This window comes from Fringilla coelebs (assembly GCF_963513975.1).
Source record: "Fringilla coelebs genome assembly, chromosome: 6".
NCBI lineage: Eukaryota > Metazoa > Chordata > Aves > Passeriformes > Fringillidae > Fringilla > Fringilla coelebs.
The window spans coordinates 52,422,492-52,448,035 of record NC_140034.1 but is presented as its reverse complement, the minus strand read 5'-3'; the positions used below and the strand labels follow the sequence as shown (position 1 = coordinate 52,448,035).

Below are 25,544 nucleotides of genomic sequence, written 5' to 3'. Positions count from 1 at the left end.
CAGCCCCAAATACTTCACCAGCCCCAAGCTCTAGAAGCTGCAGTGAAAGAAGTTTTTGCCTCAGGGCAAAGGAAGAATTAAAAACAGGAAGAAAACAACCCAGAGGCACTTAAAGAACAACATAGCTATGATGAGCATTCTTAATCTCTCCAATAGTTATGAACCACAGGTAAAAAGACATTACAAGCTGCATGACTACACATGAACTGTACCTTCTACAGTGCAGCCAAGACCAAAAAATCCTGAAGTTCTAAGTATTTCTAGTATAAAATATGAAGCTTGAGCAGATGTGGGCCAAAAGTCACAGACAGGATGGAAATAGTACTCATTTTCCAGTATACTGACTTTGAATTTCTCTCCTAGGTATTCCCATATCTGCTATTCCCTTAGATTCTCTCTCCAAATCAAATCCTCTTCTGCAAAGCAATTAGTGTTTAGATAAATAACAAAATACTATTATTGGAGTAAGTACTTCTAGCTATGAGAAAAATGAGCATTCAGTTACACACCTTTTTTCACATCCATTTTGCCAACTTTTTTTGTTACTCACATTAATACTGAATTTGTCCCTGCTGACTGCTGCTCCAGCTGTAGGAATTTTTCCAAGTTATTTCTGAGCTCCAGATTTATTGACTGTAAGGCAACTACCAATATTTAACAACGGAGTCTAAAAAAACTGCAAAACAAAGTAAGGAGGAAAAAAATAAGGAGCAAACTTGTTCCAGAAAGCCTGAAAGCCTTAAAAGAAGATGCCATCAGGAATGTAAGTTTAAAACTTTGCTGCAACAAACACTGCTGTAAACAGTGAAATATTTAATGTGGAAAGCAACTTAGACCCAGGAAGTGGCATTTCCTTATATAAAGAACCGATATAATTTTAGCTGTTGTACTCCTACCATAGGTCTTGCCTTGTCCAAACCCTTCCTTGGCAGCACATTCCCAGATATATTCCTTGTTTCTGTGTAGACAGAGCACTGTGGTTTTCTGAGTTAAATGAGGAGAAGTGGACATTTGCAAAGAGAATGATCGATTTACACAGAGATGCTTTGTCATTCAGCAATGACAGCTACTCCTTCCCACCAAGTACTGACCTGGAAAAGCTTCTGAAAGAGAAAATTGAGTAAGTGGATTAAAAAACCCAAGAATTTACAAACACACGCCCCAACCAACTCTCCTCTTCTGCCCCTCCTCCAAAATCGCCCCAAAACTGAAATGCCCAATCCAGCAACCTTTTTTTTTTTTTTTTTTTTTGGTCAAGTTACACTTGAAATGTTCTATGACAGGCCAAATCTACAAATTTCAGGAATGAGAGCAAATTCTACATGCCTCTTTCCTCTTGTATTCTGGAGATTATGTGTTGCTCACGTGTCAGGACAGCAAAATGCTGATCAGCAACAGAGCTCACCAGGAAACACTTCCTGCAGCCATGGAACTGTGGATTGAATGGATGCAATCCACATCACGCAACTGTGGATGCAAAACACAAACTAGGAATAAAGCACTTCTCTAGCAAGGCAGTGTTACACTTCTAACTTGCTATATTTCATCCAGGAATAGATTACTGCTAAAAATAAAGGAATTTAATAGCTGCAAGCCAACCACCTACTTCAGAAGGCAAGGAATGCTGCCAAGTGAGAATTACGGCAATGTTATTCCACCACAGCACTTTCAAAAAACAAGCATTAGAAAATATGAATTAAGCTAAAACACAGCTTTCTCTCCAATTACAGCAGCACATGACTTTTTATATAATCTTAATCTTCCCATTAACTTTCCTCCTCAAAGGGAAGAAAAAAAAAAAAGACTTCTGGTTTTTGGCGGCTTTTTGATTCCTCTTTTGCTACATAAAAGCAGAGGAATAGTGAAGCAAAAGCATCCCTTGTCCCCTTTCTGTCCCTGTTGATTGGCCTCTCATACATCACACAGTTCAAGCTGTATTAAGTCGTAACCTCTCCTTACACAACTCCTTTCTGTGGAGAGACAAAAAATACCTCTCACAAGAGATGTCTGAAAATCCCTGTTATTTTATGCTTCCAGAAAGCATTTCTCTCCAGCTGGATGTTAGGTCTGAAGATCCACATAGCACTTCTTCATCTAGAGCTATCTTTAGCCAACACAAAATGTATTTTCTGTACATACAGCATCAAACAAAATCTGCAGACTTTTCACAAGGAAGACAGAATTAGGAACATGATAAAGCTATGACAGCAGAGGTGTATTTGAGGCGGAGAAAAGTTTCTAAGATCCCATAGTAAGTGCTGTACATCTTTTTCCTTCCTATTGTTAAGAGCTGGCTATTCTCACACCTGCCACTGCTGTCTGTGCTCCATTTGTTTCACCTTGCATGTATCAGCTTTCCTTAGTTGCACCAATTTCCTCACACTTTCCACAGCCTGGTAAATGAAGCCATGTGACATCAAGTATTCCCACCTCAGCTATCCACTGGTTCCCTGTGCTTCTGGGTCATGATTCAGCTTTGCTCTGACCCAGCAAACATGAGGGTTGTTCTTCTACTCTGATGCTAAATTTTAGGTAAGAACACAGATAGAAACTGATATCAAACTTAGCCACAAGGAGAGACTTCTCGAGTGTTCTGCATTCTGCTGTCTGCTATAGTTACCAACAGCCCATAAACACATGAACAAACCCATCCACAATGAGAACAGCTCATGCTCACAACAAACCAGAAATAGCAGCATGGGAAACTTCACTTTCACTTAGTGCTTCAAGTGAACTATCAGTAGTGACAATCCAGGCCTACTAAAAACAAGGCCATACAGTCTATTAGAACTGGTAGCAATACACTATCCAGACCTACAGAATCTTCTCTTAGCAAATGCTTGACATAGGAATTAAGGACCAATGAAAAAAAGGAAAACATTTCCTTGGACTGGTACAACTGATTTTTTTCAGAACCACAGAGAGAAATCCAATTTAGTCTACAGCACAGCAATTTTTCATTGTTATTCCTGAACACATTATGCGAAAGGACTTAGTTCCAAAGCCATGTACTTAGAATACAGGGAGGACCACTTCCTCCAAATTCAACTTTTTCAGGTATTCTGCTTATACCTTCTAAGGAGTAAAATAAATCACTCCAAGCAAATAAGCAAGAACATTTTATTGTGACACTTGCAGCTTTACCTTTCTCAAGTAGTACAGAATTCTCCCAAATGTCTTTACCAGCCAATTTAAATATTTCATCTAAATCTGCATCACTAGTTTATAAAATTTCTCTAAGATCTGCACATTTTCAACTGATTTAACACAAAAACAGAAGTAAAAGAACAAACCCTTGAAAACATAAAAACTGCATTGTGGCACATTTATTCTTTAATAGAAAGTAAGAAAAACTTCCCTACTGACCTTTATTCCGAGTGAGGAAAAAGATAAATATCCATAGCTCTTTGTTGCATCTGGTAGGATTTTAAGATCCATCTATGCATCTTTAATCACAGAACAAAGTTTCAGCCACACTGAACCACCTAAGGAGATTTTATGTTCCATAGTTTTTACATGCATTCCATCCTCGGTGTGCTGACTACAGGACAGAGATTCTGTGTACCTACAGTGGTTTAAATTTAAAAATACACCATAAGCCAACTTAGAGAAACATCCATTAGTAACTAATAGAAAGAATCACAAGAAGGTCTCACAACAGTTTACTAAAACATTAAGGTTCTTTAAATCACAGTTTTGAAATATAAAAATTCTATCTCCCCTGTAACTGAGATGTATTTACATGAACTTTTTAAAAATACGGTCTGTAATTCAGCTCTAATCGCTGTCATCCGAGCCCCCTTCAGAGCCCTCATCATTAGATGCCTCTGGCTCAGACTCGTTCCCAGAAGCTCTGGCAGACCCCTCGTGGTCAGAGCCCCTCTCGGAGTCCCTGTCGGACTCGGCGCTGCGCGAAGCCGGGCGCGATTCGTTCTCGGAGCCGCCGGAGGCGCGGCTCCTCCCCGACTGCACGGACTCATTGTCCGACTGCTCCGACTCCGAGCGCCGCCTCTTCCTCGGGGACCTGTCACTGTCAGACTCCTCCTCGGAGGCGCGGGCGCTGGACCTGCGGGGACTGCCGGCCTCGCTGCCAGACTTGTTCCTGTTATCGGAATCGCTGTCGGAAACAATGCGCTTGCTGTGCTGCTGCTCCCCCTCCTCAGAATCACTGTTGCTGTTTCTAGCGTGCCTGTGGGGAAAAGCAGAGGGGAAAAAATGGTATTAAAAGGTGCTCTCTTTAGCTGATAAATAAACCAAGACACTAGGATTTGGGTAATGCTAGTTTCAAAAGAATAAGTGGAATTATTTTGCACTGGGAAGGGATGTTGCAAAACTACTCATTATCTTCATGTTATCTCATTAACACTGCATTTTCTCTGGAAGGCATGCATTGAAACTCTAAGTTCATACAAAGTTAATTAATGTTCTTACCCATCATCAGCAATTTTGAGTTTGTCCTCATCAGAAGAATCATCACTTGATGAAATGATGGCTTTTGATTTGATCTTTCCTTTCATTGAAGGAGGCAGACGCTCTGGTTTGGGCTGTATAGGGGGAAAACAAAGGGCTGCTTGTTCATGTGGCACAGGGCCCAAATATAGAAACATGTCCAGAAAACCAGACAAGCTTTAAAAAAAATTTTCCATTTACTATCACTTAATTCTAGATGGCTTTGGAAATATCCTTTTCATCCTTGAAGCAGCAATAGCAACAGGGAAGGAGGATAAAAATAAGCTCTAAGACCAGCTGGCTTCAGGAGGTTTTGCCGAAATTTTCAACACTAATAAATCTCTCTTGACCAGGGTAATGCTGAACTCCAAATGCATATTTAGAGAGTGATGCAGTTATTCAGGGTTTAACTTACAGCCTTCTTTTTCTCTGCTTTGGGTGGACGTCGCTTCTTAGGCCGCGGGCCATTTTCGTGTTCTTCATCATCACTCCCCTCCTCTGCCTTCTGGGGTCTTGAACAGAAACACATTTTATATGGCATAAAGCATAATGTTGCAAAAAACCCTTTAAAATACAAAAATACCAGTTTCAAGAAATGTCCAGTTAATCAGGTGTTACTTCTTTTGCAGAGTGGTTGCTGAAGTCTTATAAAGTGTAATGTGTTAATAAAACATAACCATGCGACATCTTGATAAGAGTTTGCTTTTAAACTTACAAAAGACTGCAGAGAATTTACTTAAAAGCCCTACTATTGCTCAGGGAAGTCTAGTATTAAATTGACATTAATAAATAAATAATTAATTAAAGTATCAGCTACCTCCTCCTCTTCTTCTTCTTTCTCTCACCCTCCTCTTCTTCCCCATCCTGTTCACTGCCACTGCCCTTCCTCTTCTTTTTCTTTCTAGAGATGGGCAGATCTTCATCACTGTCATCATTGACAAACTCATCAAACTCCCCTGCTCCTTTTTTGGAACGCTGTAAGAAACACAGACAACACAACCTATTATTCACATCCCAGTTACAAAGCTACCAGGAAACACTTCAAAATGGAAATTTAGCTGAACATGTTCTGGAAGAAATGAAAATACAAACCTTCTAGAGACTATGGCAAAGTTGGCACTAGAGAGGTATAATTTAGAAACTGATTCAGAATTGGCACATAAGATAATCTTCAGTTATTTTAACAATTGAACACATTTTAGTGAGGCCACCACGCTCAGAACTTTTAAGTATTAGTTTCTAATTTTGACATTTTAGTATTAAACCTGTGCAATTTTGCTCAGTAGAACCTAGGAGTTTGAAATTAAAAACCTGTCCTCCTGCAGGAGACTATATATCAGAAGGGGAAAATTAAGGAGGTTTAAAAGAAATAAAAAACAAAAAAAGAGATTAAAACATTCTGTTCTACCCTGCCTCCACCGCCACCACGTTTTTTCTCCTTTGATCCTTCTACTTCACCAGTGAACATCAGAATATTCTTGGTCTTTTCCACATATTGAGCTCTTTGTTCCAGAAGTTTCTTCTGCTCTTCTTTTTCTCTCAGGCGCTTCTCTTCCTGAAACACCAAGGAAGCCAACCATTACCATTGTATTTGCACCCCACAGTGATTATAACAGCAGGCACAGAAATTATTTGCTGTCAGGAGACTGGAAAATTGCTTTTTGATGCTCTGTGTCACAGCAGAAGATGCACATGGGAAAAAAAAAAAGTTTTCTACAAAAAAGCCCATGGTAGAATAGGTAAAAGTCTGATGGCAGAACTTCTGGCACATCTATTTTATTTCATTATACAATTAAATATTTCTGAGGCTATGGGAAGTAAGAGCATCACCTGTTAACTGCAATATTTTCAGCTAGCACTTACTATGACTAAGAAAAACAGCTACTAGGTACCACCCCAGAGCAGCAGGAGCACATATTGTCAGTGTGTGCACTTATAAAATGCAATATACAGAATTTAGTGGAATGAAACCTGTTCTTTAAGCAGTTTCTGGCGAAGCAGCTCCTTCTCCTGCTCCTGCTTGGCACGCAGCTCCCTCTCCTCCTCATCCTGCTTGCGTGCCCGAGCCACATGATACTGGGCCTGGCTCAGTAAGTCAGAGCATTGCCTGCAAAATCCAAGGTTCTCGGGTAAGGCAAGGTGGCAAACACAAAAAGAAATGCTTTTGTAAAGTGCCTGCATCACAACACTACATTCATATCCCCAAGGAACTAAAAATAGCTACCTGAAATAACAGGAAGAAGAGCAGTGCAGATTTTTGAGTAAATTAAAGCATTTTTAGTAAGCTAATTCATCTTCCAATGGATCATTACAGAATATATTGATTCACACTTCAAACATAGCCAATTCATATACAGAAAACCCACACATGAACATAAAAGGAAAAATGCCAACCAATTTGGAGAGCTTCAGAAGTATGGTTACTAAGAGCTTGTATTTAATCATAACAACCTAACAAACCTTCTCAGAAAGGTAGGGCAAAATTCAAGCTTAAAAAACCCAATAGTGTGAGAGTTAAGGTTGCATAAAGTGTCCAAGTCACACAAAACATTAAAACAAGGTGCTTTCAACCCCCTCTTAGCTGATGCCAAAATGACATTTCTTTTAATATTGAAATTTTCTTCTCTGCACAAAGTGCTTCAGTGATACCCATTCAGATGTACAGTGCAGGATGGCCAACACATGGTATTTGTATGACGCTGTGGAAATCTTACAAGAATGTGCAGAAGTGAAACACAGGAAAAGAATGAAACAGTAGTAGGGAGTGACCCAGAACTTGTATTTCTACTGTTCTAACAAAATGACAGTTGAAATTTTGGAATCTAGTTTTAATACTTAAAAAAACCCTCAAAAAACAGGACAAAAAGTATTCCCCTTGGAATCTGAATGACTTCTTTGTGGGTTGTTTTTGTTTAATTTTTTTACCTGGCTTCTGTAGCAGCAAGTGCCAAGTCAAATCTCATCTTATCACCTACTTTACTCAAGTAACTGAAGTACCTGAAGGAAATCACAAGAAATGAAAGAAAGCAAAGACAGCATTACTTACATATTTACTGCAATTTTGCCTTAAAACAAACCATTTAGTCCTAAATTACAAACCTGTAGAATTCAACAGATGAGGAAATCCCACCAATTTCCTCTCTGCCAGCACCTTTTAATACAGCACCTTTTAACAGTTAAAAAGTGCATTCAGAATATGCCAAATCTAAAGCATTCTAAAACCACTCTGGAGAGGAAAAATTCTGCAGAGTGTTCTGAGATTTCATTTGCTGGCTCCTACTAGTAAGAACATTGCTGACCCCAAAAGATTGATTTATCTGTCAAAGATTACATGCCTGAAGCCAGCATAAGAGAAGGAAGGGAAACTTGTTTTTCAAAAATCCTTTCAGAACAGCCTCCTTGACCTAGTGGACAGGCCCTTGGGATACACAACAAACTTCCAAGTAAGATATGATGATCAGTGCTTTGAAAAGTTTCTCAAATTTAAAAGAAAATGACTTCTAACTTTCAAGATTGGCACAGTTTCTTCCCATATACCCTCAGACACATTCCAATGAAATCTTTTTGTGCTAGACTCAAATTCTTGGGTATAGGAATATAATAATTCCTTGCTTGAGGTCTAGACTATGGAGTATTTTCCAAAAATTTTAGTTAATAGGCAAAAATAAATTCATGCAACTTCTTCAAGACAATAAATAACAAGCTTCTCATTAATTTTAAGTCAGAACTTTCATCCTCAACATAACAGCAGAGCTAGGAATGCACAAATCATGCACCAGCTACGCCTAGGAGCAGGATAAATGGCTGAAAGCTCTGTTCAAGGATGGTGACGACTGGGTCAGATGAATCACACTGGTGTCTGCACAAAATTTTCTATTACTGTTTTTTAAACAGAACTAAAATATCTCAAATGCACTTAGGAAATTGCTTCTGTTCTTAAACTGTGACAGTACTTGGGCTTTACTTACCAAAAGAAGAGTGAAATTAGTCTTAAGGGACTGCCAGTCATTAATTATGCTTATGTAAGATAAACAGATTTGCTTTTAAGCCTTATAGTTTGCTTTGAAAGAAGTCATAAAATAGTATTCAAGTTGTAGAATAATTGTCAACATCTTTTCAACTATGCATTTCTGGGAAGAAGAGCATCTTGGTCATAGCAATAACAAAACTCTTTGAGAAACACATATTGGCACCTGGTCAAACAAAACTGGTTCTGGAACAAAAGATGAACACACAGTTTTGTCAGGCCCCATATTCTGTTTTCCTACTAGAAACTCCAGAAATACATAGTGCTTTGTAGAAGATGATTGCTCTTCTAACCAGATTCGTGTTCAATACTGCAAGTACACTGTAAGGGGACAACAACATGGATTATAAGGATTAGAAACAAATGATCTTTACCTGTGGGCCAGCTCCAGCTCTTTCACAGCATTAAGGACTTCCTTCAGATTGCTTTTTTCATCTTTCAGGACAGAGGTAGCAAGTCTTTGCAGCACTAAAGCCACATTAAACATGAGGACTGTATCACTTGGAGCCACATGCCTGGCCTGGAAAAAACCCATGTTTTTAAGATAAGCTACGTGATACAGAAATGACATAAAGAGAATAAACACCATTATTTCAACCCCAGACCGCCAAATTTAAAGAAACACAAACACACATCAACTAACAGTAGTTTTATTCTGTGATCCATGATGTTCTAGATCCATACCTTTAACAAAGTTTGTTTGCATTCCTGTAATTTGCCACATTTAAACAGAGCCCGGGCCAAATATAACAACACTTCAGTGTTTTGATGCTTATAGAACTTTCTGAGGCAGTTTTCATACTGAAATAAAAGGAAAAAAAAAATCAAAGTAAGAGGCAACAGTGGTCTCTTATTTTGGTTAGCTAACTCTAGTAAATGTTACTATTCCTAAAAAGCATTACTGCTAATATGCCTTTTGTTTTCTATAGAAGTGTGTTATGCTCCATGGGTGCCTCCTTTTCACTGATTGGAACATTCTCTCTCCTATCCCATAGCAAGTACCTGATTTTTTCTAGAAATTGGCTGCAGCCCAGAAGACTCTGTAGGTCTTAAGTACAAAAAAACATTTTTAAGTAGCATTTACTGCAACAAAGTCCAGCCAATATGACTCATTTTAAGATCACACAAATATTCTCCACAGTATGTGGGGGGAATAAATGATCTATTTTCTTTATTAATATCAGATATATTACAAATTGAAATATATTTAATATACTAATTCTATATATCTGATGCAATTAGTTTAAAAAAAAAAAATCAGACTTTCCAGATAACTCAACTTTGCTCTGTCCACCCAGCTGAGGAACTTACCCATGCCAAGGGATATCAGTTTCTCTAAAGTGTAAAAGATGACTTGTTACTATAACTTCTGTGGGTCTAGAATTAAAGGCTTAGAAGATAGCAAACGTTATCATTTTCAGTAAAAAGCACCTTCTGTTTGACGTATTCTTTTCTCAAGGAACCCTTCACCCTCTCTAAGCCTCCAAAATAGAAAAGAATACAAAGTAAGTTTTATTTGCAGATCAAGTACAGAAAAATTGCCCCGAACTGTAACACCTGAGGTTGTTAGTCTTGGATCTCACTGTGTTGTGAGCACCTTCAGCATCCAAGATTTTGTGTTTAGCTCAAGCCTGCCTCAGATTTGTATGCTTTAGGGTAGAGAACTCAGTAGGATAATTATTGTGGCTGCAGTAAGCTGGGCTAGCAATTTCAATTTGTCTCCCTTTGAGTCCAATATAATGTATTTCACACTGTGACTGCATAGCAAAACCCGGGGAACAATAAAACACTTCAGTAAACAAACACATTTCTAATAACACCTTTTCTTAAATAAATTAGCAAATGAGTAAAATATTTTTTCTCCCAAATCAATAGATGAAAGCGATACCCACTTCCCCACTGTAATTCACTGCTTAAACAATTGCTAAAATGAGATTTTCATTAGGCTTTTTGTCAATAAAAATAGTCAAAGTGCTAAAAAAACAACAGACCCCATTCAAGCACAACAGAGCAAATGTGGCTGTGTTGCCAAAGCTTGCTAACAATAGTTCACTGGAGGACAGTGACTACTGAGCTCCTGAGCATGTAAGAAAGGCCCAGTAAACACTTCTTTATTAAGCATCACAAAAAGCTTCAGAACAGCTCTGAATGAAGTGTCTTTGAGCCTCAGTAAGGACTCATCTTACATGACACAAGTTTGTTCTTGGTTTCTGTCCTGTTCGACATATGCTGTGCTTTTAGGCTTATTTGTATGCTTTTCATCAACTAGTTTGAGTCAATTTACTTAGAATATGTTGACACTTGAACATTTACTTGCTTGGGCAGGTCAGGTCAAACTAGCTGACCTCAACAGATTTCTTCTAACATGAATTATTTTGTAATTTTAACTGTGGTGAGTGAAACTACAGCCCAGTCAGCTTTTAAGACAGCTTTTAAAGTATTCACGTGGTCATTTACAAGAACAAAAATAGGAATTGTTGCTATTTAAAAGAAAACCCCAGCAGCACACTGTATTTACTTACTTTGGAAACATCTGCATGTAAATCACATACACTAACTACACTGACTGAAATGATCAGCTCTGGCTGATCATTTATTCCACAACCAAAATTCTAACCCTGCTACCAAAAAAAGTATAAAAGATGATAAGTGCTTTGTTACCCTCCACCCACATTTGGCAATCTGTTACTAAATCTAGACTTGATAGCCAACAGCTTGTTAGAAATAGGCCTAGAACTTGTTAAAACACTGCTCAGAAACTTTCCCAGCTGCCCTGACAACAGAAAGACATCTAGAAGTCATGTGAGCCAAGAAAGGAGGTAGTTCAATGTGGAGATGTTACCATTTGCACAGCACTGATGTACTGTTTCTGCTCCACGTAGATATGTGCCAAATTCAGCCACACATCGCTGATATCTGCTGTGGCCTCTCTCACTTGGGCAAAAACATCACGAGCTTCACGGAAATATCCTTTGTGTGCCAAGACAGCTCCTGAGGGGAGAGGAATATGGACAGTGTGAGCTCCCAGGTTCATGCACTGTGCACGCCTACCACAGAAAATTCAATGCTGCCTCAATAAAGTGCCCCTTCAAGAACTGACATAGCTGCCATTTCCTGGACTCCACTCTACAGTGCTCAGGCCCTGAAAAAACAATTCTCTATTAAAGCATGAAACTTAAGAATATTACCACCTCTGAAACAAAACTAGAGTCTGATATTCACCTATGCCATTGGCAGCATACAAATTCTTTGGGTCATTTCTGAGGACTTGCTTGTAGATGGCTAATGCACGGTCTTGGTGACGTTTCTCCTGCAGAAAGAAATGCCCCAATTCATCACTCACTTCTAAAGTGGGGTATTAAAAGATCTATCCAGAGGTTTTATGAACTGGAAGATGCCAAACAGACATTAAGAAGAGGTTCTGAATAGATAACAACGTATGAAAATAAACAAACAAACCCACACACAGGGCAGAGAGATGCCCATTACCTTTTCTCTGTCTCTTGTGGGTTGATGGAGAGTCTGTAACCAGACGTTGCCAAGAGCCAGCATGGAATATGTATCATTTTGTGTGGAGGGCTGCTTCAATATTCTTTCAAATTTCTTCTGTCCCGGACCCCACTCTTGTTTAGCCAAATGAAGATTGCCAATCAGAGACCAGGCATCTGGATGATCCTAAATAAAAATTCACTCTAAGTTACAAAGAAAAGGAAAGTTTTTTCCTTTGAAAGGGTTCTTTTTCAAGTATAAAGTGTTACTCTTCTTAAACATAATTCCATATTCAAAAGAGCCCCAAACAAAACACAGAGAGCAGATCTGGCAGCTCTCTCTTCCTCCCCTAGTTTAAACAAATTAAAAACGCAAAAGGAGGAAAATTAAATTTTAAGTTAACTTATTATTTAGAGTGTTTTAATGTTAAACACTTATAGGGTTACAAACCTGATTGATTTGGAGTGCTTCTTTAAACCAATCAGAAGCCTCATAAAAATTCCCTTTATCCCTGGCCATAGCTCCCAAGCGCAAGTAGCCTGAAAATAAGGATAGAAAATGAAATAAAAATCAGGGAACAGGTTAAAGACATCTTGCACAAAGAAAATATTGTTCATGCATCAATTTCAAAAGCAATCTTTCTCTTGATAAGCTAAGGACAGCCAACACTAAGACACCTTTCATATTCTATTCATAACGAGAAATATGACGTGAAGAGGAACTTGCACCCATGATGGCCAGACGAAAACTGCAGGTTTTGAATAGTTAAAGTATTGTGAATGTGTTAAATTGGCTTCATAAGTTAAAGACAGCTGAAAAACTGCAAAGAAATAAGGATCCATCAGTTACTTAATTCTCCTCCCTCCACTTTAAATAGCTCTCCCATCTCCACAAGCTTTGGGAAGGGTATCTGCAGGTGACAATGGAAAACAAGCAGGGAAAAGACTACAAATCAGGCTGGGGCATGATGAGTGCTGCAGCTTGTGGCAAATGGCACAGGCTACTCAATGTAGTCAATGCTTCTGTGAAAACAAGGGAAGACAGACATAAGGAGAGCAGAAGACACTTTCAACCAGAAGATTTTTTTTTGTATTATAAGGATGACTGTAGAACTGAAATACCAAATGTTTCTTACAATCAACGTAATTTGGATGTTCTCTCAAAATATTTTTATAGAGCTTTTCAGCTTCATGAAATTCACACATGGCCTCATAGAGCCTGGCAAGGTTGTAGGATGTTGTCACAGAGATGGCATTGTAGTAATGTTCATCATGCTCAGCCTCTGCTTTTGCACGATCCAGCGACGCCAGGAAGTATTTCTGAAGTACAGAAAAGAAAAGAGCAATGAAGCACTCCAGAATGTCCTCAAAGAAGAACTTCAGTGTGACAAAGAAACACCATTCAAACTGTGAGTAACTGCATACCTTTGCTTCTCCCAGGTTTCCCAGCCTGAAGTGCAGGGCACCCACGTTATTCAGGATCTCTGGAGGGACATCAGCCTGTACTTTCTCCTGCAGAATGCGTGTGGCTGTTCCATAGGCTGACAAAGCACCCTTTGAAAAGAAACAGAAAATGAATGAAAGGAAGAGAATGAGCTCAATATGTTCTTATGAAAAGCACACACACAATTCACCAAGTGAGTATTAATAGTACCTGTATATCAGTCTGTTCTAGAATTTGGGCTAACTCAATCCATGCCTCTACATCATCAGGATATTGTTCCGTGACTTTCTTTAAATGCCCCTAAAAAACAGAAGATAATTATGACACTTCAAAGACACACAGCCTGTTTGAAAAAATGGAAAAAAAAGAAAGAGTGAAGGAATTAACCTTAACACTAGAAAGATATACCATACAGAAGCAAACATCCTAAACATCTGCACAGTAATAAATCTGCATTCGTTTTCTTCCTTCATTATTCTATTCTTCTGTAGAACAGAACACCTGCTTCAAGTCTTAGAGAAACAAAGGCTATTACACCAACATGAAAAGCTAGAGAAATATCTAACATTTCTTGCATTTATCTACCCAACATTAGATTTAAAATACATTTCATTTAAAAAAAAAGCATCACTGCCCTGCCAGATAAGCTCAGACAGGACAAGTGCTTTCTGGAAATCACTGAGAGCTGATTTGCTCTCTTCAGGAAATCCTGAGCTAACTTCCCATCTTCAGACAATTTTATATATATATGGAAAGAATTCTGCCCTTTTCACGTACCAAATAGAGACATGAGGCTGGAGCTTCTCTAAATTCCTGGACATGCTTTACCCAGAGCCCAGGAGAGTCTTAGTTCTGCCCAGAAGCTGTGACTCTTCACAGACAGGAAAACCCCTCATGACAGCCCATATGAAATATTCCACATCTACAGCCACCTAACCCTGAGTTTTATTCAGCTTAAGGAACAATCAGATTCCAAGTCTGATTTCCAAGTTCTACTCTTGCAAATGAACATGATGCTGGTGGAAGGAAAACTCACCTTTGCAATATCCCGTTTCTCCTGGTCTTCTGAAGCTGCATAAAGAGATCCAAGGATTTTCATAGTTTCATAATTGTTAGGGTAGGCTTTCAAGACTTTTTCAAAGCATTGTGAAGCATTCTCTTTGTCCCCTCGATAAATGTACATTTGACCCAATCCAAAAAACGGAAGTACAAAAGAAGATGAGGCAAACTGAGTGGCCTGGTAATAATACTGGAAAGCTTGATCATAATCTTCCTAATTAAAAGGAATTAAATGAAGAACAGTCAGTGTTTTTACAGGCAACCTGTGAACGAACTTTTATAACAGAAACTTTTTAAAAATGTGAGCTCAAAGGGGACTTTTAAAAACTGCCCTACCTGCACATGAAAAGACCTCGCCAGCTGGTAACAGCTCTCTGCCTGCATCGCTTCCACTTCTGTGTTATGGAAAGCATGAAGAGCCAAGTGTTGTACTTTACCATAGTCCTGACAAAAAAAAAAAAAAAAAAGAAGTTAAATGAAATTTTGAAGTCTTCACTTTATTTATGGTCAAGTGGTTTTATGATTTAAACATGGATAGCTGGAAAATATGACAAAGCTTTAGTCACAGCACTGACTAAATAACAACAGATTTAGTTTTAGCTGTTACTAATCTTTTCTCTACTTCATGTTTTAAAGCATGGAAGAGTGAGGCAGGGAAAAAACAAACGAACAAAAACCTCAACCAACCAAAAAAACCAATCCCAAACATTAAAAACCCAAAACACCTTCAGGACACAAAGTTGATTTTGATTTAAGTAAGTGTACCTTTCTTGGTTTTCTTGAGAAAGGTACATACAAAATTCAGGCCCAAATTCTCACACTTCTTTATCTAGATTAACAGATATTAGGCACCTGATGAAATGTGTTTGAATCTAACACCAAAATTCTTACTGTTAAGAGGTTATCAAGCATTTACCTGTAAAATTTCAGCGATTTCTTACCTTCTTGAAAAAGAAGTGATTAGCCAAGTGATTCAACACCATTGGATTACTGGGATCAATTGTGTAAGCCCTAGAGAGGAGTTGAACACCATTCTTGATGGAATCAGCCTAAATGAAACATTGACAGGTATCAGCAGCACCTCAGTATCTGTATCTTATTACCATCTTCAAAACCATTTTTCAGTCTAGGCTGCTCAGGATTTCTGACAACACCATACTGAGCTCACAATAAAAGTAAATTCAGCTACCGGCTTTTCTTCCTGCAGCATACAGGTGGAAAATAGGAAATGAAACTAACACACAGAGATGGAAAAGAGCACAGCAGGACTTTCTAGGGGGAAACAAATAAAAGCAAGAAAACCCAAATGACTAGGTGTTGATGTCCTTTGATATGTCACACTCATAGCCTGACAGCTTTCCTTCTGCTCCTTCTACTGTTCTGTGTCCCCAGTGCCTGTCTGGCCAATGTTTTACCCAATTCATTCAACAGTGGAATGAAGATATTTTCATGTTCAAATTCTAAACAAAATTAAAACCAGTGCAAGTTTGAGGTGTTTATATAGAAATATTATTGCTTCAACTTACTCTTTTCTAAAGAAGCTTTACACCTTAAAGAAAGCTTCCCACAGGTAAAAATGTGATTTACCTACAAGTTCAAATCCACAACTGATAAAATAATTGTTCTTTATTTAGGACAACCATGAAATCTGTATCACAAGCATGTCAACTTAACATATACTTATTTCTGAACAGAAACACCAAAAATGCTACCAAGGAATCATCTAACAGCTGTGCTTTACTCTGTAATTATGATGTGAAGAAAGCTGTCTTATTGAACAGATTAGGTTTTAAGAAGTTAAAACATAACATGAAGACAACTAAAAAATCAATTTCAGTTTGAACAGGTGCAATCTTTCCAAACCCAGCATAACAATACATCTGGATAAGGAAATATTGAATCTTTCCTGCTTTCATTTTCAAAGGTTAATGCGGTTTATAATCACACTGTGCATTTGTCCAAGTTCTCCAATACCTTGAGTCTCATGTCCAACTTCAACCCAATCCAGTAGATGGGTAGAGATCCCAAAGCTCTAAGTGCTCTCATTTAAGAAAAATAGATCAGACAGACCTCAATGTGAGCACAGTGTGCTCTCAACCCTGATCTGACATCATAACATCTTCTAGGAGGAAGAAACATTGGAAATATCTAAGCACAAAAAAGATACCAATTAGTTTGATACTCAGAGAGGCTCTTTTCCCCAGCGTTCTCCCTTCCCTGTGTCAACTCTTCAATGTTACTCTAACTTTTACTACAAAGTTGTAAGAACAGCTTGAAGTAAAGTACAGATATTTCTTAGAACACCAAACATCTTTGAGTGGCTCAGCTTTTAATCACAGCTTTTTGAATCTTCAGGTGAGTGGGCTCATTCCTTAACTTCACTGAAAAGATCTTCAGGAAAAGAAAGAGAAAGATACCAAATATTATCACCTTCTCATCTGTGGAATTTATTAAAATTTGACTTCAGAGTATTTTTAGTTCTTTCTGTAGTTTCATGAAAAAACCTCTTATGTTTTTTCTAAAAAAAGCCTTTTTTTTAGTTTCTTCATGGAAGTAATAATAGGGTTTTTTTTCCCCTCACAAAGCAGTAAACCAAGAAATTTTCAGATATTCTGTCTGAATCTTCTTTCTATAGAAAGAAGTAGTATAGTTCTATTGACCTATAGAAAGCAGCACACTAAATTTTAGCCACATACAATTATGTAACAATATTAATTTTTTAAAAAACCCTTAAGGGTCTCATCCTCCAGTGATAATATCTGAGATGGTTAATCCACTCTAAGGAAGTTATGATCCCAACTAAGCTATATTTGCATGTATTTTTTCTAGTGATACAATACCTAGAAAGGTGGATCACCACTTAATTGTATTTTTATCAGACCAGTTAAAATTTCTTCTTGCCTACTCATGCAGCATGTATGCCTGAATGTAACTTTGAGACTTGTTTGAAAATTTGCTCTTAACTCCTGAACTCCTAAAAAACTTGTTCTAACCTCCTGGGAATATGTCTTTTACCTTGACTTTCCTTCACATATCTCACCATAGAGTTTTATTATTTTAAATGAAACAGTTAACCTAGCACTGTTTTTCTGTACCTAACTCTTCTATAAATAAAAGAATGGAAGATTTTTAACAACAGAAGAAAGCTATTCGGAATGTGCTGCTCACATCACAAGCACTATCTATAATATCATTCAACAGTAGCCCGGACTTAGAATTATTCAACCACAAAAGTTATTACCCATTTCAAAATTGGGCTATCTTTGAAAGGATAAAAAATTTGCTTCTTTTAGCTAAAAGAAAGTGAACTGAGCATGGATTCCTGCTAAGTCAGACCCACCTCCTTATTATTGAGTTCCAGAACAGCCAGTCCCACCAAGGCCCCGACACACTTGGAATTCAGCTCCAGAGCCCTGCTGAAGGCCAAGCGAGCTTTTTCCAGCTTGTTCAGCTTGACGAAGCAGTGGCCCATTCCCAACCGAACCTCGGCTAGAGAACAACATGACACCATTCAGAATCCCAAAGTTCCAACTTTGTGACTTTTTTTTTTCACAACCTAGAGTGAAAGCAGAGTTTTTCACAGTTCCTTAAGGCCTTTAAAGCTATCTAACAATTTGCTGTTTTTTAAGGCAGCAGCCCATACTGAGCTGGCCACAAAATGAACTTGAATGTATTAGCAAGACTTTATTTCTTCATAAACCCCAGAACACTGATTTATCTTCCACAGATTCCAATGCCAAACAAATAAAAAATTACTTTAATGGGAATGTATTAAAAAATAATAGAGAAAAGCATTAAAAATTTGCCAGATGGAAGGGCTGGACATTTCTTAGGCAAGTTAAGTTCACCCCAAACTAGCAGGTCTTCAGAAAACACAGATGAATAAACAAGTTAGCTGGCATCTCTCCTCACATGATCAACTGATTCACATGCTGTTTATCATCCTCCAACTTCCATGACCAACTACAGATGGACTTATACAGAAAATTCATATCATACTGCCCTATCAGACTGCTTGTGATCTAAGAGTACAGAGAATTTATAAACAGCAGTTTCAAACCTGTGTCCATTAGAAAAAGGGGAACAAAGGAAAGATGTTTGTTGAAAAGTAAGGCTTTTGTAGAAATCAATCTTATGGTAAAGCAGACCAGAGAACACACATCAACTTTGCAATAAATCTTTTCTCAAACAGGTTATGGCAAAGTCTACCACATCTCTCAAGAGACTTTCAAGTTGTTTTGATCCTAATGTAAATACCTTGAATTGATGTATCTAAATCCCATCTATCACTTTTACAGCATTAAAAATAACTTTCCCATATTTTTACATAAAGAAAGTAATACAAGACCAGGAAAACTCACATCATGCACTGTAAGTAGAATTTTGCTTTTTATGTCTTGTTTCATTGCTGTCATGTCATTTCTGAAGCCTTATTCCAAGAGCTTACAGAGAAAGAAATTCTGCAAGTCTTGAACAGTTCCCTCCCCCTCCATACAACTTTAATTTCTCTTACATGCAAAATCCCATTTTCTAATACCTCTTTAAAAGGTAATACTCCAAAAAAGAACAGTATTTTCCTAAACACAACTTCCTTCTCTATATATTAAGAGATACTTCAAGTCAATGAATGCCTAAATCCCTCTATAATGAGGGTTGGGGTTCTTTTGACAGATATAGACCACAAAAATGCCCTTTGAATTTGAATTAGGAAGACCTGAGTTACTTTGCAAGCACAGCAAGTACTTTCTGTCTTACCTGGGCAGCCTGGATTGGTACGCAGTGCTTTCTTATAGTAGGCAAGTGCTCCTCTATAATCCTTCTTGTTGAAAGAAATGCATGCCTTACCTGTTAGGACACACCAGGAATAAAACAAAGATTATAAACCAGAAATTCAAGTATTATTTGGTTAACTTGTGCTATGCCCATTTTCGAAAGTTACAGTAAAAAACTATCAGAAAATTCAGATAATGACAACTTTTATTAGATTTGATAATGTCAAGTATATGAAAAAAGCAAACATGAAAACACATTAAGTTTACATTTTCATATTTTTCTGCAGAAACTTAACTCCTTATTGGTCCAGAGGAAAGATACTTACTGAGACTAGTAAACAACTTAAAATACAACTGTACACTCTGTTGACCCCTCACAAGTGGTAACCTCACCCTTAACAGTGTCCAGCTTCATTGCCACCACCAGGGAAGCATAAATAGCTGGACTGGATGCATGCCCATGGGTCCCAGAAAATGCCAGTTAGCATTGCATTTTTTCCTAGCTCTTCCACCTATGTGTACTTCCCAAGTTTGAATTAGTCTCTGCTATGTGTGTCTTGATCACATTCTCTCCACAGACACCCTCTTAAGCACATAATCCATTCCAAAACTCAACCAAAGACCAGGTTTTTACAAATACCCATAAACTCGTACCGAGTAGGGCAGGAATATTATTTGGAGACTGGTTGAGCACAAAGTGGAACTGTGCATCAGCTTGGTCCATCTTATCACCTTCAAGCAGGCAAAAGCAGGCTCTTCCCAACAAGTGATTCTAGACAAGGAAAAGAATTTGCAAAACATTTATCTTTGTAAAATATGAAGTTTGGACTATGTGAAAGATTAATTGCCTTATAATGCCTTTTACAATTAAATTATTTCTCTTACATTTATCAAGCAAGAGAATACCAATCCTTCCTTCCCAAACTCCAAAGTTGACTGAAGCAGTTCTATCAGGTGTGCCAAGCTAGACAGAATTATTCCTGGTGGCACCATGCACATTTCAGATACAAGTTTTGCTTATGTGTGACTTTAAAGCCTGAGCAGTTTCCCGCTTCCCTTTAGTGAATGAATACTTGTTTTATTTACAATTGCTAATTTACAAAAACGTTTTTTTTGATCAGATATCAGTTTTACCTGATCATACATGATGATTTTGTCAGCCATAGTGTACAGCAGGGTGGCCTGGGTGATGAGCTCCTTCTTGTTGTCTTTGTTCTTCTCCTTCCGAGCCTGCTGTACATAGTAGGCTGCCAGAGTGTCCAGACATGTCATCTGGTCTTTCTCGTGGTCTCTGTAGTCCAGGTTGCCATCGATGCGGGCAGCTTCCAGCAGCTTCACAAAGTCTTCTGTTTTGCCTTGCTTGTAGTACTCCAGCTACAAAACACGGTTTTAACAGACAACACCACCCCAGTGAGTACAGAACACACCAAGCTGATGCTTTAGGTATCACAGACACTTTTTCTAGGATGTAGGGATAAAGCAGAAATAAATGTAGGTATCATCAGAGAAAGGTTTTCTGATAATGCCGAATATTTTTCAGTCCTAGAATCATTAAATGGCCTGGGATGGAAGGGATCTTGAAGATAATCTTGTTCCAACCGCCCTGCCATGGGCAGGGACACTTTCCTGTTGCTCAAAGGCCCATCCAACCCACCCTTGAATACTTCCAGGGATGGGGTATCCACAATTTCTAAGGGCAACCTGTGCCAGTGCCTCACCACCTTAAAACACAACTTTTTGAGCTATTTATAAGTGAAGAATCCACTGGTCTTCCTCTCTGACATTCTGACATTTAACCATACTTTCCACAGTGTAGATATTGCCCCCTCCTTTGTTATGAAGCACATAATCAAAGGCACAAACCAGAAAAATTATGGATTGAGGGAAAAAAACCCATAGAAAGCAACCCTCAAGAGGCACTGTTTCAGAAAAAAAGAGATTAAATTTAAATCCTAATATGCATATGTCAGTCAGAAACATCTGCCCTAGAATCAAAGACTGAAAGACCGCATAAAGTACCTGTTTGGAACTCAGTTATCACTAGTCATAGAGTATGTAACTGGAAATCATGATCTGATTATGTGACTACAGCGTTTAAATACACAATTTGTATCTATACTGACCGCTAGAGCAATCCATATGTGCAGCTGAGTGTGCTCCTGTTTCAGTATACTTATCACTTCATCACCCTCGGGCAACTGATCGAAGTCAAGCTCAATAACCTAGAACCAAAAAACACAGATCATCTTTTCACAAAGCATTAAAAACATCATCTGTCACTGAGCTCAAAGGAAACTGGACCTGTCAGAGCACAAAACATAAATAATTATTTGTGTTTAAACAAGGTTATGGACAAAGAAAGGAGATAATATATTGCATTCTGTACAAGATAAAAACGATGGCCTCTCGTTAGAGAAAAGGCAAACCAATGTTTGGGATACAAGTGAGGGAGAATAAGCAGAGAGCCTAATTTATCTTCTTCCACTAGGGAGTTCATGCTGAGAATCAGCTAATAATCAACTTGACTGCACACTGCTGACCTTCTAAAACTATCCCTACAGGTAATACAGAGATCTAGCTCAGAGACAAAATCTTCCAAGTCATCTGGTGTCAGAAAATCAATACCTAAGACTCAGATTCCTGAAATTTTGTAAAATCATCTTTATGCCTTAGGAAATTAAGAGACTACTGAAGCAGCTAAATTTCTGAATATTCACAACTGCAAATGACATCAAGAACCTTTTCATCATTCAGGCATTGTTTCGTGAGTATTAGTCTCCCATGTTGATCTAATCTTCTGATATTATAAAATGAGGAAAAAGGAACAGGTATTACCCAGATGGGATATTTGGGAATGTAATTTAACTGCTTGTTAGTTCACCTTACTCAGCGATGCTGCCTTTAATAATTAGTCATCTGTGTTACAAGTCAATTTTACAGCAAGAAAGAAGTGTGGTCGTTGTACCCTGATTACCAATGCTGGGACTCCTCTGCAGGCTGAATTAGAGCAATCCAGTTTATAAAGGCTTCTAGTTTTGACTATACAAGACTTTAGAACACCAGCAAAAATATTTCTGTTTAACTTTGTTGCATTTTACTTTTATCTTGCATAGTACGTCCTGTCTGACAGATAATGGCCTTCATCCATTAACTAAAATAGTTATGAATGAGAAATAGGTATTACCAACACAGTAAATAAACACGGAAGTAAAAGAGAGCAGGAGTGGGTGGGGGGGTATTTTACTGCATTCCCTAGTGATCAATTCAGATCTCTGGGATCCAAGTTGTCCTAGCCTGAACAGCAGCACCAAGATCACAATTCATGTTGACACCTCAGACAGAAATTTCTGTCACAGAAGAAAATGCCCTTAAACATGTAAACAGCATAGAATAAAGTAACTTCGTGAGACTTAAAACCTCAATGGCAGTCATACAGAAATTTGTTTCTGTATATATATTTGTGCATATATAAATGTCTCTGTGTACACATATATATGTATACATGTATGCGTATATGTATGATATGTGTATATATTTGGAAGAGGAGGGATACAGATGTTCACAGAGAATATTCTTCAACCTGTAAGCATTATGTTTCAATACCTTACTTAACTACACTATTCATTTAGCATCTGCCAAAGAACGATTTAACGTCAAACTTTGTTATACAACGCAAATCTCCACACACTCCTGAACCTTTCTAACCTTAACCTTGGCTTGTGACAGTGCACCTTAAATAAAGAAAAGTTTAAGTTTTCAGCTCCACGGTGAAATAACTTTCTGAATCAGTCCCTCTGCCCTGCCTGTGTCTATGCGCGGTTTGAGGAACACCAAGAGACCCTGGCACACCGAAGCACGGCGCGACCGTGGCCGGACCCGCATCCGCGACCCCGCCACGGGGGCTGCGGGCGACACTCGCGCCCCGAGCCCGGGGCACAACCACGGGCGGCAGCGGCGACCGCCCGCGCCCCGGCACGGATCGCCCTCCCTGCCCTGCCCCGCCGCCTCCCCGCGCCCGACTCGCCTCGTCGGTGTCCCGGAGCGGGATCTCGATGGAGCCCCGCGACATCTTGGCGACAGCGCTGCCGGAGCCGCCACTCGCCGGGCCGGGGCCGCCGCGCGCACTTCCCCTCACGGCAGCGCCCGACCCGGACGTGCTCGGGAACGGGGCGGAGCGGGGCGGAGCGGGCCGGGCCCGGCCCCGGGGCGGGGTGAGGGCGGTGTCTGCTCGTTCTGACCCGCGTCGCACGCCTGGCCCTGAGAATTGTTGTACGTACAGCTCTGGATGTCCGAAAAGCTGTGCCGGGTGTCTGTGCGTACGCGCACCCAGCGGAAAATGGAGCGGGTTTACCTGGGTGAAGCTCCCTGGGCTTTGGGGCACGGCTCCCTCAGGCGGCGCCTCAAAAGCGTCAAAGGTTTCCAAATAAACGCGTTTAAAACGTGTGGATTTTCCCCATCTTCGTGGGAAACCGTTGTGTAAATCTAAATTTACATTATCCGACTGACTCAGCTGGTGTAATACTTTTGGTGCGCGTTTACAATTTTTCAGCCTCAGCTGGGCCAATTATATTGTAGTTAGATGAGTGTTTTTAATGACAAATACGGAATGTGGTAACATTGGAGCCCTGTCTGTGTGAGGGACTTGGCCTCACGGAGGGGCAAAGTAAAGAAGGAATTCCACAATTGGGCTCCTAATTGTGTTTTTTCTAATTATGATAGCAGATACATTGCATATTTGGTTCAAACACAGAAAGCACAGTAACCTATGATCCATCTTGGTTATTTTTACATTTGTACCAAGGGGAAAAAAGGGTAGGAAGACTAAAAGATTGTCAGACACATTTCTACAGAAATTATTTAAAAAAACCCCCAGCCTCCAATGTTATTCATGCAGCCTGTTAAACCCTAGAGCCAAGTTGATTTTGTCCTGTAGCTAATCGTCCACAGAATACAAAACTTTGAATTAATTGATAGTCACGACTGTAAGTCATTAAATTAGTTAATTTTATTTTAAAAATAAGTATGAATTACTATAATCCTGTATATTATAGGGGTAATGACTAGATGACTTGCAGTGTCAGCTGTTTTGTGAAGCCAAAGTAAGTATAATTTTTTTATTACTTAACATTTTGAATGTGACTTTCTGATTTTTCTTTATGGACTAATTCTGAACTGAGTTACCTGCTCCAACGCATTGTACCAAATATTTCTTCTACTCTTTGAGTGGATTTCTTCCATAAATACTAATTTTAGTGAAATGTGTCAGGAAAGCAGAGTGATGTTGAAATTTATGGGAGTGTGTATTTTTTGCACTAAAAACATGCCAGAACCAATGTTATGCAGAGCCAGATGCTAATTAATAGAATTCCTAAGCCTTCTTTTCTGATTTATAAGCTGATTTTTCAGAAATAAACTACTTTTTAGATATTTTAGTTAATGCTGAAGCTCTTTGAAAAGACAGCCTGTTCCTGAGTATTTGTTCACCAGTGGCTGTAGAAAACTAGATTTCCTAATGGACAGAAAATTAGTTTTAATGAAAGATTTTATAGGGTCAGACTTAAGAATATTAAGCCAAAGTTAAAGAAGGAAAACAATTCTTGCTCTCTGGTAAAAACCTATTACACACATTTTAAATAGTTTAAAATTTTATTACTGTGCTATTGACTTTTACATTGTTTAAAGCAGGAGGACTCCTTTTCTTTCCATATACACTCATAACAATAAGTCACTGTTGGCTATGTAGCATCTCTTTAGTGTGTAAACTATTGCTCTAGTGAAAACAGCTGGTTTTTTTCACTTTATGAGTGCTTAGGGACATTTCAAGGAAAGAGGCTTGTTTTATGCTGTTGTCTTTTGTTTTTATTTCATGGGATTTTATTACTGGGGAAATTGAATTTACTACTTTTAAACTTGGATTGTTAAGAAGATCTTGTTAAACAAGAAAAACCAATATAACAAAAATAAGATATAGCAAATTGAAGTTTCACTTGTGATATATGTTATATTCAGTAAAAAACAACAAACCACTCTGGAAGCTTCATGATCATATGGAGTTATAAACCTTTTTCAGGAATGAAAACTGAGCTTAATGAAAGTACTTTAGTAGTACTATAAAAAAAGACCTCTACCTACCTAACCACCACCCTTTGCAAGCAAACTACCATTTGTGCTTGAGGTGCACATCCTTAAATAAATGAGCCCAAATTAGAACCAGCTGGGTGTGGGCACACAGTTTGTGGGAACTGGGAGTGGGGCTGTGGCTGAGCCCCATCCCTAATGGGTTACAGCTGTGAAAAGCAGGTGAG

The 25,544-nt window shown here is 38.7% G+C and overlaps 1 protein-coding gene across 1 annotated transcript; it reads right to left on the bottom strand.

Moving 5' to 3' along the window:
- Positions 1 to 3,106: 3,106 nt before the first annotated feature.
- Positions 3,107 to 23,383, bottom strand: CTR9 (CTR9 homolog, Paf1/RNA polymerase II complex component). Its single transcript, XM_084207773.1, has 25 exons — positions 23,264 to 23,383; positions 21,363 to 21,461; positions 20,374 to 20,613; positions 19,894 to 20,011; positions 19,223 to 19,312; positions 17,808 to 17,956; positions 15,409 to 15,516; positions 14,804 to 14,911; positions 14,445 to 14,681; positions 13,619 to 13,708; positions 13,390 to 13,518; positions 13,101 to 13,284; positions 12,416 to 12,504; positions 11,966 to 12,151; positions 11,699 to 11,786; positions 11,319 to 11,467; positions 9,161 to 9,277; positions 8,851 to 8,996; positions 7,375 to 7,446; positions 6,421 to 6,556; positions 5,858 to 6,004; positions 5,267 to 5,424; positions 4,865 to 4,961; positions 4,432 to 4,544; positions 3,107 to 4,189 (listed from the first exon to the last, which is right to left on the bottom strand). The coding sequence occupies exons 1-25, from the start codon at positions 23,306 to 23,308 to the stop codon at positions 3,778 to 3,780; spliced, it is 3,507 nt and encodes a 1,168-aa protein (XP_084063899.1). The 5' UTR covers positions 23,309 to 23,383; the 3' UTR covers positions 3,107 to 3,777.
- Between the last annotated feature and the right edge of the window lie 2,161 nt (positions 23,384 to 25,544).